Below are 18,651 nucleotides of genomic sequence, written 5' to 3'. Positions count from 1 at the left end.
TTTTGTGTCCTTTTTTTGGGTAATTTTGTGTCTTTTTTGGGTCATTTTGTGTCTTTTTTGGGTCATTTTGTGTCTTTAAAAAAATAATTTTGTGTCTTTTTAAAGTAATTTAGTGTTTATTTCTGTCATTTTGTCTCTTTTTTGGTAATTTTGTGTCTTTTTTACGTAATTTAGTTTTTTTTTCCTGTCATTTTGTCTTTTTTGGTAATTCGGTGTATTTTTGGCCATTTTGTGTCTTTAAAGTAATTTAGTGTTTTTTTCTGTCATTTTGTCTCTTTTTTGGTAATTTTGTGTCTTTTTTTTTGTCATTTTGTGTCTTTTTTACGTAATTTAGTTTTTTTTCTGTCATTTTTTGTCTTTTTTTGGTCACTTTGATACTGACTCCAGCGGCCCCCAGGTAATTTGAGTTTGAGACCCCTGATCTATAGGGATTAAAAAAACTCCTCTTTAAAAGTATTTAAAGAGGAACATGATCCTGTTAGATGTTTTATGTCACTCCACAGCACCACAACATTCCCTCCCTGAGTGGCTCCTTCCTGCGGGGTGTCACCTCTGCGCTGCCCTCCCTTTGTTTTGGTTTTGATGGATGTGCCCGCCGGTAAGTGACGTAGTCACGTGGCGGCTTTGGACCAATCGCGGGGCGGCGCTGGCTGCAGCAGGAAGTGAAGCGGTCACGTGGCGGCTCTGGACCAATCGCGGGGCGGCGCTGGCTGCAGCGGGGACAACAGTGGAGTGGGAGATGGCGCCCAGCTCCAAATCAGAAAAGGACGACAGCAAGCAGAAAGCTCAGAGAAAGCACAAAGACCATGTCGTGAAACTTCTCATGCGTGGGAAGGTAGGCGTGAATCCACAAACCCGCGTGACAGAAAACACGAAAAATTGGTTGTTCGGAGTCCCTGTTGCCAGGAGCTTCTGATGCTAGCTGCTAGCTAACGTTAGCTCGGATGCTAACCTCTCATAACAGACGGAGCTCATTAACAAATGCTACAATATAATATATGTAATAACACTTTGAGTTTCCGCTGCTTTTAGTCACGTGTCTTAGTATTTGTCTACCTTGGTGTTGTTTGCTAACATGCTCATAGACACCTGCTTGTAAATTAACAATGTTAGCATGCTAGCTAAGTCGTTAGCTTCAGCTAAACAGCAACCTGCAGCACTAATTATAACTTCTACCCTCAGGCGAGTATTACACACCAGGGATGGCTGTTGGCATAGTAATAACACTGTGTGTACATTATGTGACTTAAGAGAAATAAATGACTTAGGCTATTTTTTGAACATGCCTTTGTGACTTAAGCAAGATATGGTAACACTTTATTTTGAAGGTGTCTACATAAGAGTCACACAAGCCTGTCAGAAACATGACATGACAAGTATCATGAGCATCAATGTTACTTCAAAGTGTCATTAATGTTCATGTCATGTTTATGACAGGCTCATGTCACTCTTATGTAGACACCTTCAAAATAAAGTGTTACCATATCTTGCTAAAGTCACAAAGGCATGTTCAAAAAATAGCCTAAGTCACATTTTATTTTGACTTAGGCATAATAAATCCGCTTAAGTCACACACTTGACATAGGCCATTATCTTAAAGGGGAAAAATCACATGATCTGATCAACTGAGGATGTAAAAAAAACAAAAACAATTTTGACAAAAAATGACTTAGGCGATTATTTTAACAGTGTGACGATATATCTCCTTTATTTAACCAGGTAAAAGTCACGTTGAGATAAAAAAAATCTCTTTTTCAAGAGAGACCTGGCCAAGAAAGCACCATAAAAAGTGACAACATTTAAACACAGTTAACATAAACAATTAAATACAAATACATTATCACAACAACAGTGAAGGAGCCTCAGTAGAGACTCATACGGAGCAGTCACACTGAACAAGAGAAATTATTTCTTTATCCGTTAGAATCGATTTAAATCTACCGATTGTGATCAACTCAATTTCAAGTCATTTTGCAGATTGTTCCATGATAAAGCGGCGTAACTAATAGCTTTCTGACGTAACTCAGTTCTCACTCTTGGCTCCAGCATCTGGACAATATTTTGTGAGCGTAGACCATGTTTAGCTTGGTTTCAACACACGTATGCACACAGGAATAAGAATACATTTATAGATAAAAACTAACCAACTAACTTTAATCACGTAACCATTTAACTTAAACAACTGATATGCTGTGTGTGTTAAATGCCTGGGTTAAGGTATGTTAATGTACATTGAATGAAGCAGAATTTCCTGAGTAGTTTTGTTTTTTAACCAGAACCATCACTGCAATTCCCATCATTACTTCTACACCTGTTTGCTTTCTGTTGACTCCTATATATGTGTGTGTTTATTCCGTGGTCTACATCTGTATCCGTTCTCTGTTCTGCAGCTGTCAGGACAGTTTTCTCAGCGCATGTTCAGGAAGCTGCCACCTCGAGTGTGTGTCCCACTGAAGAATATTGTCAGCGAGGAGTTCCTGAGAGCAGGGTCAGTGTTTGTTTACACTAAGTGGGTTTGTTGTCATTAATCCTCTGGAGTCAGAGAAAGCACGGGCACATTACTTCTTCATGACGTCACAACATAAAAAAAAAAGTGGCAACGTCAAGTCACCTTCCCTCTAAAGCAGCTGTTCTCAACCTTGAGGTCGGGACCCCAATTGGGGTCGCGAGATGATTTCTGGGGGTCGCCAAATCATTTTGGAAGTCAGCTCTGTCTCCACTGTGTTAAAGTGTTCATGTGTTCTAGTATTTTTGGTCTTTTTGGTCATTTTGTGTCTTTTTTCGGTCATTTCGTTTCTTTTCTGGTGAATTTGTGTCTTTTTTGGTCATTTTGTTTCCTTTTTTTGGTCATTTTGTGTCTTTTTTGGTCATTTTGTGTCTTTTTTGGTCATTTTGTGTCTTTTTTCTGTCATTTTGTTTCTTTTCTGGTGAATTTGTGTCTTTCTTTGGTCATTTTGTTTCTTTTCTGGTGAATTTGTGTCTTTTTTGGTCATTTTGTTTCCTTTTTTTGGTCATTTTGTGTCTTTTTTGGTCATTTTGTTTCCTTTTTTTGGTCATTTTGTGTCTTTTTTGGTAATTTTGTTTCTTTTTTGGTCAATTTGTGTCTTTTTTTCTGTCATTTTGTTTCTTTTCTGGTGAATTTGTGTCTTTTTTTCTGTCATTTTGTTTCTTTTCTGGTGAATTAGTGTCTTTTTTGGTCATTTTGTTTCCTTTTTTTGGTCATTTTGTGTCTTTTTTGGTAATTTTGTTTCTTTTTTTGGGCCATTTTGTTTCTTTTTTGGTCAATTTGTGTCTTTTTGTGGTCATTTTTGTCATTTGGGGGTCAATTTGAGTCATTTTTTGCTTAATTTTATGTAATTTTTTGATCATTGTGGTCAATTTGATTATTTTTTGGGTAATTTTGTGTCTTTTCTGACAAATCCCAAAGTTTCAAGTTGTTACTTTCCAAGGAGTCTCTGGCTTGAAGCTGACTGTTACACACTCAGGAGGTCAGAATGGACCTTTAAACTTATAGCAAAGGACTTAAAAGTAACAATAAAATATAAAGTGAGCGGGGGTCGCGGACAACATGCATGTTAAATTGGGGGTCGCGACTCAAAAAGGTTGAGAACTACTGATCTAAAGGACCGGCTTGAAACTCCAGTTTTCGTTTAATGATGATAGACCAAGTAAAACGGAGATACGGTCAAATATATTTAGTATAAAAATATAGAACTTATGTTATATTTGCAACCTGTAAACACATTTGCAACATTTAAAACTCATTGAGCTTTATTGTTTTGAAATTTTAAAAAAACCCACATCATTTTCAAAATCAGATTCTAATGTTTGTTGTTTTTTTGTTTCTTTTGGGTTCAAAATGTTAATCCAGTCAGTCAAAGTGAAACAAATATTATCAGGTTATATAAGTGATAGTGATGTTATATATGTTAAATATGCATGCTACATATTTTTTCTCAAGCGGCAGAATGAAAAGTATTTAAAAAATGGACAAAATAGCCCAAGACTCCAAAGGTTTAAGTACCATGCCTAATTAATTATAGGTTGAGTTTAATTTTAATGTATGTTCAATGTACAGTCATAGAAAAAAAACATTAGACCACCCTTGTTTTCTTCACGTTCTTGTTCATTTTAATGCCTGCTACAACTAAAGGTCCATTTGTTTGGACAAATATAATGATAACAACAAAAAATAGCTGGTAAGAGTTTAATTTAAGAGCTGATATCTAGACATTTAACATGATTTTCAGTACCAGGTATTAAAATGAACAAGAAATTGAAGAAAAGGGTAGTCTAATATGTTTTTCCATGATATACAGTGGACTGCAGTACTTGTTGTTTAGCTCACTAAGAGCATTTTAAAACAAATGGTGTATGACTCAGGACTGTTAATGCTCTCTATGACTATGATGCTGCTAGTACAGGCAATGATAAGCACTCCCAGTTCATTTTCTCAGTCATACAGGTCCAATGCCAAAGCTTTATAATTTGCAAATATTAAATCTGTATACCTCCCTAAGAGGAACTCATTAGGGCCATTTTTATCTAAGATAACATTTGGCCAGGCACTACTTCTGCAGAACTCTATTGACCATTTGGTTTATAAAATGTCAAAAGATGACTTTAAGACTTATTTTAAATTTCATTCTCAGATTCACTCTTATTCAACGCGTCAATCTTTAGATCTTCATCCTCCAAGATTTCTGACATGTAGAGGTCAATTTATTGTTCAATTTAAGGGGAACAAATTATGGATAAATACCTTTTCCCATCTGGCAAAGAACTCCATCTCTGTAAAATGCTTCAAAAGATGTCTGAAAGCTCATTTAACTGCTGTTTTAAAATTCTAATTCACACACAAATACAATTTTAACATGTTCATTTTTGTTTTTAATTGTTTTTGTTATTGTCATTATAACTTGTTGATGTTATACATTTGTTTTTTCTATTATCAGTTTGTTACTTTCTAATAACTATGAAATTTTAGGTGGAGGCTTTAAATAAATAAGCCCATGTGGGTTTTCTGCCTCTCCCTGCACTTTACATTATATGTTATCTTTGTCATTTTATGTAATTCTAACTGTGCAAATAAAATAAAACAAACAAATAAATGCAGAAATATGATAATTTCACTTTCTCAAAGATGATGTCTTGTCAGTTCAAAACCCAAAGATATTTTGTTTGAATTGGTAAAAAAAAAAAAAACCCAGAAAAGCAGTAAAGTAATTGTCTGCTATTTTTTGCATGAAAAATTATCTTAGCGATTAATCAATTATCAAAATTGACTAATTGCACCTCTCCTAAGGACCATCCAGAGTGATGATTAATCACGTTTAATATTGTTTATTACGTATTAATGTTGTAACTGAGGCATGTATTTCAGTGGAGTGTCTTTCTGGTTCCAGACATGTTTTTCTTGGCTTCACCAAATGTGGCCGCTACGTTCTGTCCTACACCAGCGACTGTGGAGAAGATGATGACTTCTCTTTCTATACCTACCATCTCTACTGGTGGGAGTTCAACCTGCACAGTCGACTCAAACAGGTAGAGCAAAATGCACTTTATGTGTTTTTTATGCACACTGTTCATTGCACCTTATTTGTTTCATAGCACCAACATTTTTATACTGTATATTCATATTTATTCTGCACTGGAATTCTATTCTACTCCTTAATACATACTCCTTCTTTAGACACTTTATTTTTTATTGTATTTTATTGTATTTTTATATTTTATTGCTTGAAGTATGCCTAGGTTGTTCTTTTTATTTAATTATTTAATTGTGTTGTCATTGTCTCTGTGTGTAATGCTGCTGATACACTGTAATTTCCCAGCTTGGGATAAATAAAGTCTATCTATCTATCTATCTATCAGCAATGTACTCACTAGAAATCATCTTATTGTGTAGATGTCTTGTTCTTTGTCTCATATCTTCTTCTTCTTCTCTGTAGGTCCATCATGTCCGTCTGTTTGCAGGAGAGGAGATCTACAGCGACCTGTACCTGACTGTGTGTGAGTGGCCCAATGACCACTCCAAGATAGTCATCTTCGGCTTCAAGTAAGCAGAATAATTAGGAAAAATCATCAGAAAAATGGAGTCTCAGTAATGATATTTAATGCATGTGTGTGTGTGGTTCTACCTGCCAGTACTCGCAGTTCCAGCTCTGTTCTGATGAACCTGATGATGAGTGATGAGAACAACAGAGACATCTACATCACTATCGCCTCCATGCCTCCTCCCAAGCCTTGCTCCTACTGCTGCCCAGTGCCCTCAGCTACAACCATACGCACAGGTACACACACACACACACACACACACACACACACACACACACACACACACCGTTAAACTAGCTTACTGTTGTCACTGCCTCCATCTTTCTCTCCCTCGTCCGACTCCATCCGTTTCCAGTGGTGGGATGTAACTAAGTACATTTACTCAGTATTTCCATTTTATGTAACTTTTTACTTCTACTCCACTACATTTAGCTGACAGCTTTAGTTACTTTTCAGGTTGAGATTTAACGCAAAAAATGTGATTAATTTAGAGTGATTAGACTCATAACAGTATATTAAGTAGTTTAAATGAGCCCTGGCTTAAGAAAATGAAAAGGCTGTTTACATAAAAGCATCAATAATAATAATGTAATAATATATTTGGAATATATAAAACAGTCTAAGTGGGTCTATTTTGCATAACAAGTACTTTTACTTTTGATACTTCAAGTACATTTTGATGCTGATACTTTTGTACTTTTACTTCAGTAAGTTTTGAATGCAGGACTTTTACTCGTAGTGGAGTAATTTCACAGTTTGCTATTAGTACTTTTACTTGAGTAAGGGATCTGAATACTTATTCCACCACTGTCCGTGTCTCTCCCCAGGAGGAGAGTGTCTGGAGCACGGCTATGTGCTGAACAGCAGGTACCAGGTGGTGTACCCCTTCCCCACTTTCCAGCCCGCTTTCCAGCTGAAGAAGGACCAGGTGATCCTGTTAAACACCAGCTACTCTCTGGTGGCCTGCGGCATCTCACTCTGCCCAGGTAACAGCTCTACACTAACAGCAGCACAGCACATTGTTAGTCCTCGTCTGTTTCTTAGGCCTTGAATTAGACTATGGATGTAAGACCATCAGATGAGGCAGATGATACCTTCCTGTCCAGGGTTTATAGTATATGACAGTATTTGTGCTTAAAAAAAACTAAATTGGTGTAAGGAGGGACAATGTCACACCAGGTCAACAAATACCAGAAAAGGTTGACATGCTAATCTCTGTTGTGTCCAAAATACCAAATTTTGTTCCATTGTGTCAATGCCATAAATTAGATAAATTGACCAGTCGTTAATACAAGTTCTCAATAAATCAGGCTCCGTTTACACGAGGACGGTCTGAACAGAAGACGCAAAAGTGGCGCCGCGTCTTCACTTTTTATTCCTCGTTTAGACGAGCGTTTTCAGGAGGAAATCTGCTGCATACGGTGATCTAAAGTGTGTGAAATGTGATTGTATGCAGCCAGGCGGCATCACTTAAAGCCATAAGAGCATCTTTGGGCATGCAGAAGTTTTCACACCACACATTTTCATCAGCTACTCCTTCCACAAAGTTCTCCTCCATCACTAGATCTCCCAGGTCTCGTTCACAGCCGTCTGGCTCCTCCCACCAATCGCTGCATCCAGAATGTGATGGAGGTAATTCCAGATCCTTCTCTGTTCACTAATACTATCTGTACATATCCTGGACATTTGGTGGAAAGACTCCTGTAAGTTTATTAGAGCTGCCAGAGCAGCTTGAAGGTCCCACCATGGAAATAATCCCACGTTTCTTTATTTCCTGTTCCTTCCTGTTTCCTTGTCCAGATCAGAGTTTTGTGTCTTGTCAGTGTAGACGACACGCTACGGTGGGGAGAGGATTCAACTTTTACACTTTGGAGGGTGGTTTCGTCTTGCGTCTTTAAGCCCCCAAAACGCCGTCAACGTCTAAACGAAAGGCACTTCCCATAAAATATTTTGTCGTTTTTACCCGCAAGGGTCCTGGTGTAAACGGGGCCTCAGATACTCATTGCTCCGCTGTATAATTCTTTGTTACCAGGCTGATGTTTTGTTTCTTTAAATGTCTCCTGCAGGTAAACAGGGTCAGTCCTCACAGATCCTTTACACTAAGAGAGTAGCTCTGTCCAGTCCAGCCTCCACATCATCTTCTTCCTCCACCTCCTCGGCCTCCTCTTCCTCGCTACCTCAGGGATCTCCAGAAAGCCGATTGCCGCCCAGCAGACCTCCTTCGGTCCCCTCGTCTCCCATCCAGTCACAAGCAGCAGTGCGAGCCCGGGAGTTTGCAGCAGACCTGTTCAGGCGAGCCCAGGGGGGCGGAGCCAGAGACAGCGAGGGCCCGGCAGAGAGGAGATCAGCTGATGGAGCTGAGAAGGAGGCAGCACAGACTCCTGGAGACAAAGGGATAACTGTAGAGAGGAGGCGAGGCGAGGAGGAGAAACGGACTAGTTTACCACCAGCGTCTACTTCAGGAGGGAGCCACAGTTTGCCTCAGTGCTCTGAACAAGTCATGTCTCCTGCCTCCTCTTCCTCGTCCCCTTCATCTCCTCCCACCCCGTCCTCCTCTCAGGAGGCCGGCCCCAGCGAGCCGGGGTACGTCAACTATTCACGTCTGCACTACCGCCTCCAACAGCCAGGGGCAGCAGAGCAGAACACAGGAGGCGCAGGAGGTGAGAGGAAGAAAAAAAGGTGTCTAAAAACAAGATAAAAACAGTAAATCTGAGGGAAATGATCTTACTGCATGGACAGATAATTTACCTTGACAAGATTTCTTGGATTAAGATTATTAAATCTAGAAATAAGCATGTTGAACACTTAAAATAAGAAATTAACTCTTAAAACAAGATAGATTAAAGCTGCCAGCAGTGATGAACTGGCCCGAGCAGAGTGACCTGATGATTATTCGGTTCTTACCAAAATAAAAAAAACAGTTTTGTCTTTTTTTTGTGTTTTTTGTCTTTTTGTGTCTTTTTTGTATCTTTTTTTGTCTTTTTGTGTCTTTTTTGTATTTTTTTTGGTAATTTTGTGTCTTTTTTGGTCTTTTTGTGTCATTTTTTGGTAATTTTGTGTCTTTTTTGGTATTTTTGTGTCTTTTTTTTATCTTTTTGTGTCTTTTTTTAGTCTTTTTGGTATTGTTGTGTCTTTTTACATATTCTTTTGGTCACAAAATGACCAAAAAAGACAAAAAATGTACAAAAGAGATAAATTAAAGCTGCCAGCAGCGATGAACTGAACAGAGCAGAGTGACCTGCAAATGATTTGTTACTTACCAAGATTAAAAAAAACTTTAAATTTAGAAGTGTTACATAATCTATCTTGTTTGAACAGTTAATTTCTTATTTTAAGTGTTCAACATGCTTATTTCTAGATTTAACAATCTGAATTTAAGAAATCTTGTCAAGGTAAATTATCTGTCCATGCAGCAAGATCATTTCCCTCAGATTTACTGTTTTATCTTGTTTTTAGACTAAACACCTTTTTTGCAGTGCAGAATTAATGATAAATAACGTCAGATCAAGTGTGAAGCTGCTGACTGTGATTCTTCTTCTCTGTTTCTGCTCCTGCAGGTTATGAAGACGATAAAGTTCAGCTCCCTTTCACAGTCACGGACCTTAAAGGACGAAACCTGCAGCTGGTCACCGGACCACACAACGGACAGGTGAGTGTTTGCTTCAGCATTTCTGTTGTTATAAAGTCAAAAACTTTGGAGTATAAATATCAAATTGCCTACATGTCCTGGAATCAGTGGTCATTATTCAGCTGAATGGAATTATGTCAGAGTATCAGTCCGGTTTTCCATAAAAAGTCCTAGTAGAATTTCAACTGTTACTGTACTGTTCTCATCAGAGTTATGAAACAGGAAGCTAAACTAATTTCTCCAAAAATCTCCTCCAATGATCAGGCTGTTTGAAGTACTTGGCAGGATTTTAATGAAGAAAAGGTAAAACTGAAAATAAACCAATAATACAGACAATATTAACCATTTGCATGAGTCAAATATACCTTAAAACATGTTAAATCCTCCTAAACTAATATACAAATACAAATAAACATACTCACTGGCAATGCCACAAGAATAAAGAAGGATGAGGATTGTTGCTCTACCGCATAACAAAACAGGACTCCTCTAACCTTAAGGAGACCGGAGAGTCACCAAAATAAAAGTCACCTCTTCAAAATAAAAGTTCTTCCATTTCTACCAACTGTTACATGACAGTTACATTTTTTTTGGGAAAGATTTAATTTCCAGTTTGGACAGTAAGACACATTGTGTTTCCATATTCATGCAAGTCTCTGGAACAGTTGATCATTATTTAATCTTAGCAAGGAAGCAAGTTTTGATCCCTGCTGTGGGTTAGTGTTGTTCAGAGTAAAGCAATAAAGCCCAACAGGTTTTGGTTCTCAGTGATGTGAGAAAAGCTAAGGGGCGTTCACAGAGTACCTGAAACCACATTAGCTATTCTAAAACATCAGTAAACCACATTAGCTATTCTAAAACATCAGTAAACTACATTAACTATTCTAAAACATCAGTAAACGGCCTCGAGTAGTTTATTGCTATTATAAAACGGCTACTTCATATACCTGGAAATATTTCAGAAAATAAACATACAACTAAACAAAATGAAGTCATTTATTGATAACAAATAATCATCCTTCTGACATTTAGCAGAATGGTTGCCTAGCAACACGCAGCTTGTCTTCTTTGACCATCTCAATCAGTAAAAGAAGACACAACAAAATTTGACATTTTGAAAACAGTTTGACATTTTACCGCTGTAACGCTGATGTAATGCTGTGATGTCACTGCTGGGTGTTTATTTTCCAACGGCTTTGAAAAGCAGCAAGAACCAGATCTATCCGTTTTATAAGTCTAATTAAATATGTCACTTTCAAATCAGTCAATCGACTGGAAGACCATCTTCAGTAATGTCAGCCTGTTAACCTGCCTCTAACTTCTGTAACAGAAGGTGCATTCAGAGTAACTTCAAACAGAGGAAGCATAATTAGTTAATTAATTAATTAAAGGAAGTAATGAGGGCTTGTGTGTTTGATCTTGTCACTTTTTCCTCCCAAAATATTTTTTATTTAAAACCGTATAATAAATTACACAACAATAAGCATGTAGCTGTACATTTAATTTGTTTTCTTACACTGATAACAATGGATATATAAAAAAATAAGAAAAGAAACACTCAAAGAATAAACATAAAAGAAAAAAATAAACCAAACCACATCATTTATTTAAGGGAGGATTAGGAGATAATTTCCTTTTACACTAATTTTGTGTCCCAAAGATTCAAGTTTGCTTACGTTTGACCCTGTGTGTGTGTGTGTGTGTGTGTGTGTGTGTGTGTGTGTGTGTGTGTGTGTGTGTGTGTGTGTGTGTGTGTGTGTGTGTGTGTGTGTGTGTGTGTGTGTGTGTGTGTGTGTGTGTGTGTGTGTGTGTGTGTGTGTGTGTGTGTGTGTGTGTGTGTGTGTGTGTGTGTGTGTGTGTGTGTGTGTGTGTGTGTGTGTGTGTGTGTGTGTGTGTGTGTGTGTTCTCTCCTGCAGAGTGTGTGTGTGGAGCAGCTGACTCTAGACTTTGAGTATCTGATCAATGAGGTGATCAGGAGCGATGCTGCCTGGGCTCCTCAGTTCTGCTCCTTCAGTGACTACGATGTTGTCATATTAGAGGTTAGTACACACACACACACACACACACACACACACACACAGACACACACACACCCACACACACACAGTCCCAGCTAGGCAAGAATCTTTGGCTTTCTTTTTACTTTTTTACCCTTTCATTTGTCTTTTTTATCTCTAACTCTGTTTTGGATTGAGTTTTTATTACTATTTTATTCTATTTTATTTTATTGTTTTACTGTTTTTAGTATTTTATTCTTTTTATTGTTTTTATTATTCCCAGTTGTGTACGATTTATTCTATTTTAATAACTGTACAGCACTTTGGTCAACTGAGGTTGTTTTTAAATGTGCTCTATAAATAAACTTTGACTTGACTTGACTTGACACACACACACACACACACACACACACACACCCAGAACGCAATGATTGTGAGTCTTAATAACAAGTCTTATTAAAATGATGTCTGTGGGTGAAATGTATTCTACGTAGCTATACAACATAATCTCTTGAGTTGTCTGGTACACAGTTGTTGACTTTGGAACAGAAGTAATTTCTGGGCTTTTAATATACACTACTGGTCAAAAGTTTTAGAACACACCAACTTTTCCAGAATTTAATTGAAAATTATCCAGTTTAATGTCTCAGTGTACTCTGAAATTAATGCACATTTGCAACATTTAAAATTCTTTATTGAGCATGATAGTGTTTTGAAAGTAAAAAAAAGATTCAAAATCACATTTTATGTTGGACTAAAGGACTAAAAAAAGACACAAAATGACCAAAAAAAGACACCAAAAGACAAAAAATGACACAAAAAAAACCCAAAATGACAAAAAAAAGACACAAAATGACTTACAAAGACATGAAAAGAATTAAAAATAGCCCAAGACTCCATAGAGTTAAGTTGTTAACCCATTTCTTGTTCCCTGAAAAAGGCCTACTTGTATAATTCTGAAATGTACATTATTTTCCAGTTTTGGTTAAGCTTACCTTTTTTTATTTACCTCTGGCAGTTCACCACTTACCTTTGGACCCTTTCAAGCTGTTCATTTGACTTGAACTGCTTGAATTTCAATAAAAAACTGGAAAAATTGGGGTGTTCTAAAACTTTTGACCGGTAGTGTATGTGTTACTGTGAAGCTTTTATCAGTGAGGGCAGTAAATGTGAATTCAGTAATGTCACATACTTAACTTCACATGCGTTTCTTAGATAATGTGTGTTTGATGTGTATCAGGTGTGTCCTGAAACCAACACTGTGATGATCAACATCGGTCTGCTGCTGCTGGCCTTCTCCAACTCAGACGAGGAGCACTGCAGGTACGTTTAAATCAGCCCCAAGCCTCATTCAGCCTGCATCTGTCTCCTTTATCTAACTATGTGTTTCATTCTTTATGTTCCAGGCCAAACACGTATCATTCCAACCTGCAGGTGAGCTGGGACCTAAACACAGGCGTGTGTCGCACTGTGGGTGTAGGTGACCTTACAGAGGTCAAGGGTCAGACCAGGTGAGGAACTACTGCCACACACACAAAAACACACACTTCCTGTCTGCCTCCATCTTGTTTGATTCTGTTCTGTTAAATGTATCTGTACTGACTAAGTCCTAAAAGAAGACTAGTACTGGTTGCTAATACGGATGATTTAGTTTAGACGCACGCCCAGTTCAAAACGGAGGCACAAACGGGGCACAAACTAGGCACAAACTGGGCACACACTAGGCACAAACTGGGCAAAAACTAGGCACAAACGGGGCACAAACGGGGCATAAACGGGGCACAAACGAGGCACAAAAGGGGCACAAACTAGGCACAAACGGGGCACAAACGAGGCACAAACTAGGCACAAACTAGGCACAAACTGGGCACAAACTAGGCACAAACTGGGCACAAACTGGGCACAAACTGGGCACAAACTGGGCACAACCTAGGCACAAACTGGGCACATACCGGGCACAAACTAGGCACAAACTGGGCACATACTGGGCACAAACTGGGCACAAACTAGGCACATACTGGGCACAAACGGGGCACAAACGGGGCACAAACGGGGCACAAACGGGGCACAAACTGGGCACAAACTGGGCACATACTGGGCACATACTGGGCACAAACTGGGCACAAACTGGGCACAAACTAGGCACAAACTAGGCACAAACGGGGCACAAACGGGGCACATACTGGGCACAAACTGGGCACATACTGGGCACAAACTGGGCACAAACTAGGCACAAACTGGGCACAAACTGGGCACAAACTGGGCACAAACTGGGCACAAACGGGGCACAAACTGGGCACAAACTGGGCACAAACTGGGCACAAACTAGGCACATACTGGGCACATACTGGGCACAAACTGGGCACAAACTGGGCACAAACTAGGCACAAACGGGGCACATACTGGGCACAAACTGGGCACAAACTAGGCACATACTGGGCACAAACTGGGCACAAACTAGGCAAAAAACTGGGCACAATCAGGGCACAAACTGGGCACAAACTGGGCACATACTGGGCACAAACTGGGCACAAACTAGGCACATACTGGGCACAAACTGGGCACAAACTAGGCACAAACTGTGCACATACTGTGCACATACTGTGCACATACTGGGCACAAACTGGGCACAAACTAGGCACAAACTAGGCACAAACTGTGCACAAACTGGGCACAAACTAGGCACATACTGGGCACATACTGGGCACAAACGGGGCACATACTGGGCACAAACGGGGCACAAACTGGGCACAAACTGGGCACAAACTGGGCACAAACGGGGCACAAACGGGGCACATACTGGGCACAAACTGGGCACAAACTAGGCACAAACTGTGCACATACTGTGCACATACTGTGCACATACTGGGCACAAACTGGGCACAAACTAGGCACAAACTAGGCACAAACTGTGCACAAACTGGGCACAAACTAGGCACATACTGGGCACATACTGGGCACAAACGGGGCACATACTGGGCACAAACGGGGCACAAACTGGGCACAAACTGGGCACAAACTGGGCACAAACGGGGCACAAACGGGGCACAAACTGGGCACAAACTGGGCACAAACTGGGCACATACTGGGCACAAACGGGGCACAAACGGGGCACAAACGGGGCACAAACGGGGCACAAACGGGGCACAAACGGGGCACAAACTAGGCACAAACTAGGCACAAACTGGGCACAAACTGGGCACAAACTGGGCACAAACTGGGCACAAACTGGGCACAAACTGGGCACAAACAAACTGGGCACAAACTGGGCATAAACTGGGCACAGTCAAAAAACTGTTTGCTTCCCAAATCAGTGTGGTTTCCCAGGTTAAATGGCCCAACCAGCTGAGCCTCACAGCAAACACAGCTCCCTTTAGTGGCACGGAGCAAAATGACATGAAATAATACTAAAATGAAAATGGCTCATACAGTATTTGTGTGTGTTGTCAGTGGGAGTGTGTGGAGCTCCTACAGGAAGTCGTGTGTGAACACGGTGATGAAGTGGCTGGTTCCAGAGAGCAGCTCCCGCTACATTAACCGCATGACCAACGAAGCTCTACACAAAGGTGAGTTATATAACATTTACTCACATTCAGTGTCTTTATACCTGAGGATATAATCATCCAGGTCAGAGGTGAGATGCAGCTGGATGAGATAAAGTCTCTGTCTTCTATATCTAGCGTCCAACTCTGACCAGCTCAGTGTAGGAGGGATACTCAGCTGGTTGCCATGGTGATGCCGCTTGAAACTGCTATGACATCATCTTCAATGTGACATTTGCTGGATCCTTTAACATGGAAACCAAACGTTTGTCAGCTGGATAGTGAAGTTTGCAGGCTGCCTTTTTAAAAAATATGGATCCAGTGAATAATAAAATTCACTATGGCTATTTAAAAATGGCGGCTTTGTGCAGGATGTTGTGTTAGAAATGATTTCCGCCCTGACCAATCAGTGGTTTCAGCCGTGCACCCCCTTCTACGTCCCAACCGGGTTGACGCACCCCCAATCCCCCACACCTTCAAAAACAAAATGCAATAAGAGTTTTTATAGCCATATTAAAGGTGGAGGATGATGACAGGCTCAGGATCAGAGGCAGAAAGCAGATCCGTTGGGACAAATGTTATAATATTTTGAGCTGCGTTGAACAAAAATTGCAGCAAATTTAAATGAGCGTGGAGTGAATACAACCCGTCATCATAACACAGGCTGGAAAAATGATACAAGAACAAGACGATAACTTCTTCTACGCTTCATTATAAGATCAAAAACAACCAAAAATAGATGCAAAAATGACCAAAGATGACACAAAATTATCAAAATAGACACAAATTGACCAAAAATACATGTAAAAATTACCAAACAACCAACAAATAGATGCAAAAATGACCAAAAAATGACACAAAATTGAATAGCCTGAATTTAATAATTAATTAATAACACATCTTTACACACATAACACACCACAACTCTGCTCCTTAAAGAATCCTCACTAGACCTTATTGCTGCACTAATTATTGCACTATACCTTGATTGTTTCCCTTTTTTTCTGTAAGTTACTTTGGATAAAAGCGTCTGCTAAATGTAAATTGTAACAGTTTTAAAACCATTAGATGTAATGCAGAAGTTTGTTACAAACAATAAACCACATTTAGACTTGTCCCAGCAAGAAAAGGCACAGGTGCAGATAATAACATTAATGACTAAGAGGACCTGTTCACTGCAGATAATCTGACACTCTGACTCATAGCAGGAAAAAGATTTAAAAATAGTTTAGTTTAAGTGTCCCAGTAAGTCATGCAGTGTGACAGAAGACATGTTGACACAGTAGGAAAAGGACAGGTGGTGGAAACACTAAAATGAATGATGGTTGAATTCCATTTAGCTATTATTGTGCATGCTGGCCGACTGTCACATTGTCATGTTGTTAAACAGAACTGTAATGGTAACACCTGTGTTTTCCTACTTTGACCACAATATATGTCTAATGTGAAAGGGGCCTTGTGATATTAAAGTGTCCTGGAATTATTTTATTACTTGTTGATTCTTTGAAATGTTTATTTCAGACAAATACAGCTGTAGTATATGTTCATACATTTCAATAGCATGGCAGTTACCTCTCATAAGGTGTGATCACGTCTTATATTCCCTTTTTTAAGACAAAGACAGACACCAGAGGCCCCACGAAACGATTTTATCCCCATACTTGAGTCAAGATACGATATTATTGCGATTTTAAGCATTTAGCGATATGAGTATTGCAATACAATATATTGCGATTAAACTGTTTAACTGCATTTTTAGGGCCCGAGCAGGCAACGACCTGCAAGGTCCCTATTGTATTTCTAATGATTATTCTTTTTCTTTTTATAATTTTTCTCGTGCCCAAATGATTGCATTTTTCACTGCCTGAACATACCCCAAAACTCATGAAACTTTAAATATTAAAATTATTCAGTCAAACTGAACTGAACTGATATCAACATGTTGGACGACAACAACTGCAGAATTTTCTCAAACTTTCAAAAAGTTCAAAGCTTCACTGCTCTGGATTTTTTTTTAATGAAACATAAAAAAAGCCAAACTTTGCAGCGTTATTTCAACAACTTCCCAACACGATATCCTGACGCCTAAAGCCTGTTAAAGCCTATAGATTCCTTAGATCTTCTAGTTTCATATGACACCAACATCCCCAGTATATTCCTAAAATAGCCTGCTACGGCCTCCGGAAAAACAAAAAAACAGTGAAAATGCAGATGGTACCCTTAATATCAATACTTGGCGGCCATGAATCGATATAATATTGCCACGCATAATATTGCGATACTATGCTGTATCAATTTCCCCCCTCTACTAGACACTGTTAGAAGTTTTACTAGTGTGTTGGTTATTGTGAATTGTAACATGCTCTCTGGTTTTCTCCCTGTAGGCTCGTCCCTGCAGGTATTGGCAGATAGTGACCGATGTACCTGGATTATATTATGAAGAAAGCAACAGAAACAAAGATGCGCGGCATCACGGCCTCATCGTCAGTACGGAGCTCGACTCAATCTGAGAGAATCTGCACACATTCAGACTAGTTCAACACAAAGAGTCAAAGAGAAACCAAACGGAGCGCTCTAGATGCTGTAAAGATGACGTTTTTGGTTAGTCTGTGTTTTAATTTTAAAGGTTTCATCTTTTTTTTTTTTTCTAATTGTGTACTGTATTATTGAAACCACCAAAACGAAGAGCTGGACTGAACGAAGATTTAGTTTTTACTTTTTGTTTTTATACATAAAGGTGTCCTGTTATTGTAGTGTGAGTGTTTCTGGTGTGTCTGTAACTGAACGTATGCAATATCTGCACCTGTGTGATGTTCACAAAGAGAATTTCATCCAGAGAATAAGTGTGTGTGTGTGTGTGTGTGAATGTTTAATATGTATGTAACCTTTGAGAGATTTCTGCTGCTTCTCAATAAGTTTTTTCCTCACCTGACCTGGACCAGTTTAGTCTGGCTGTGTTGAATCATATTGCTGCAGTATTTAAAGCAAGACAAACTGAACCCAGCACTGCATCACTTGACTCTTAAGATCTTTTTTTTTTTTTTTTTTTTAGACCTAAGTAATGGAGTAGTGGGGTTGTTCAGATGTTCAGCTGGTTGACATGCTGTATGTTTAATGGCATGGAAGTAAGACTATGTTCTATTTGGATATTTTGTGAAAATAAAACATTTAAAGATTTTTGTCAGTCTGTTGTATTAAGAACTGGAGGGAACTTCAGAGAAAACAGTGTAGTGTAGGTCAGTACTCAAGTTCTCAACCTTTTTGAGTCGCGACCCCCAATTTAACATGCATGTTGTCCGCGACCCCCACTCACTGAACACAATCTCACACGCAAAGTTCAGATCACCCAAAAGACACAAAATGACAAAAAAAAGGAAACAAAATGACCAAAAAAAGGAAACAAAATGACCAAAAAAAAGTAAACAAA

The 18,651-nt window shown here is 39.1% G+C and overlaps 1 protein-coding gene across 1 annotated transcript; it reads left to right on the top strand.

The window, feature by feature from the left end:
* Positions 1–689: 689 nt before the first annotated feature.
* On the top strand, positions 690–18,401 carry dcaf15 (DDB1 and CUL4 associated factor 15). Its single transcript, XM_059345525.1, has 13 exons — positions 690–835; positions 2,391–2,488; positions 5,406–5,544; positions 5,952–6,058; positions 6,148–6,293; positions 6,885–7,043; positions 8,124–8,717; positions 9,615–9,706; positions 11,602–11,724; positions 12,923–13,005; positions 13,089–13,193; positions 15,133–15,248; positions 17,609–18,401. Exons 1-13 carry the CDS (start codon positions 740–742, stop codon positions 17,662–17,664), a joined length of 1,914 nt encoding a protein of 637 aa, XP_059201508.1. The 5' UTR covers positions 690–739; the 3' UTR covers positions 17,665–18,401.
* The last annotated feature ends 250 nt before the right edge of the window (positions 18,402–18,651 follow it).

This window comes from Centropristis striata, chromosome 1 (assembly GCF_030273125.1).
Source record: "Centropristis striata isolate RG_2023a ecotype Rhode Island chromosome 1, C.striata_1.0, whole genome shotgun sequence".
Classification (NCBI taxonomy): Eukaryota; Metazoa; Chordata; class Actinopteri; order Perciformes; family Serranidae; genus Centropristis; species Centropristis striata.
Note: the sequence above shows the minus strand (reverse complement) of the source record. Positions and strands in the feature narration are given on the sequence as shown.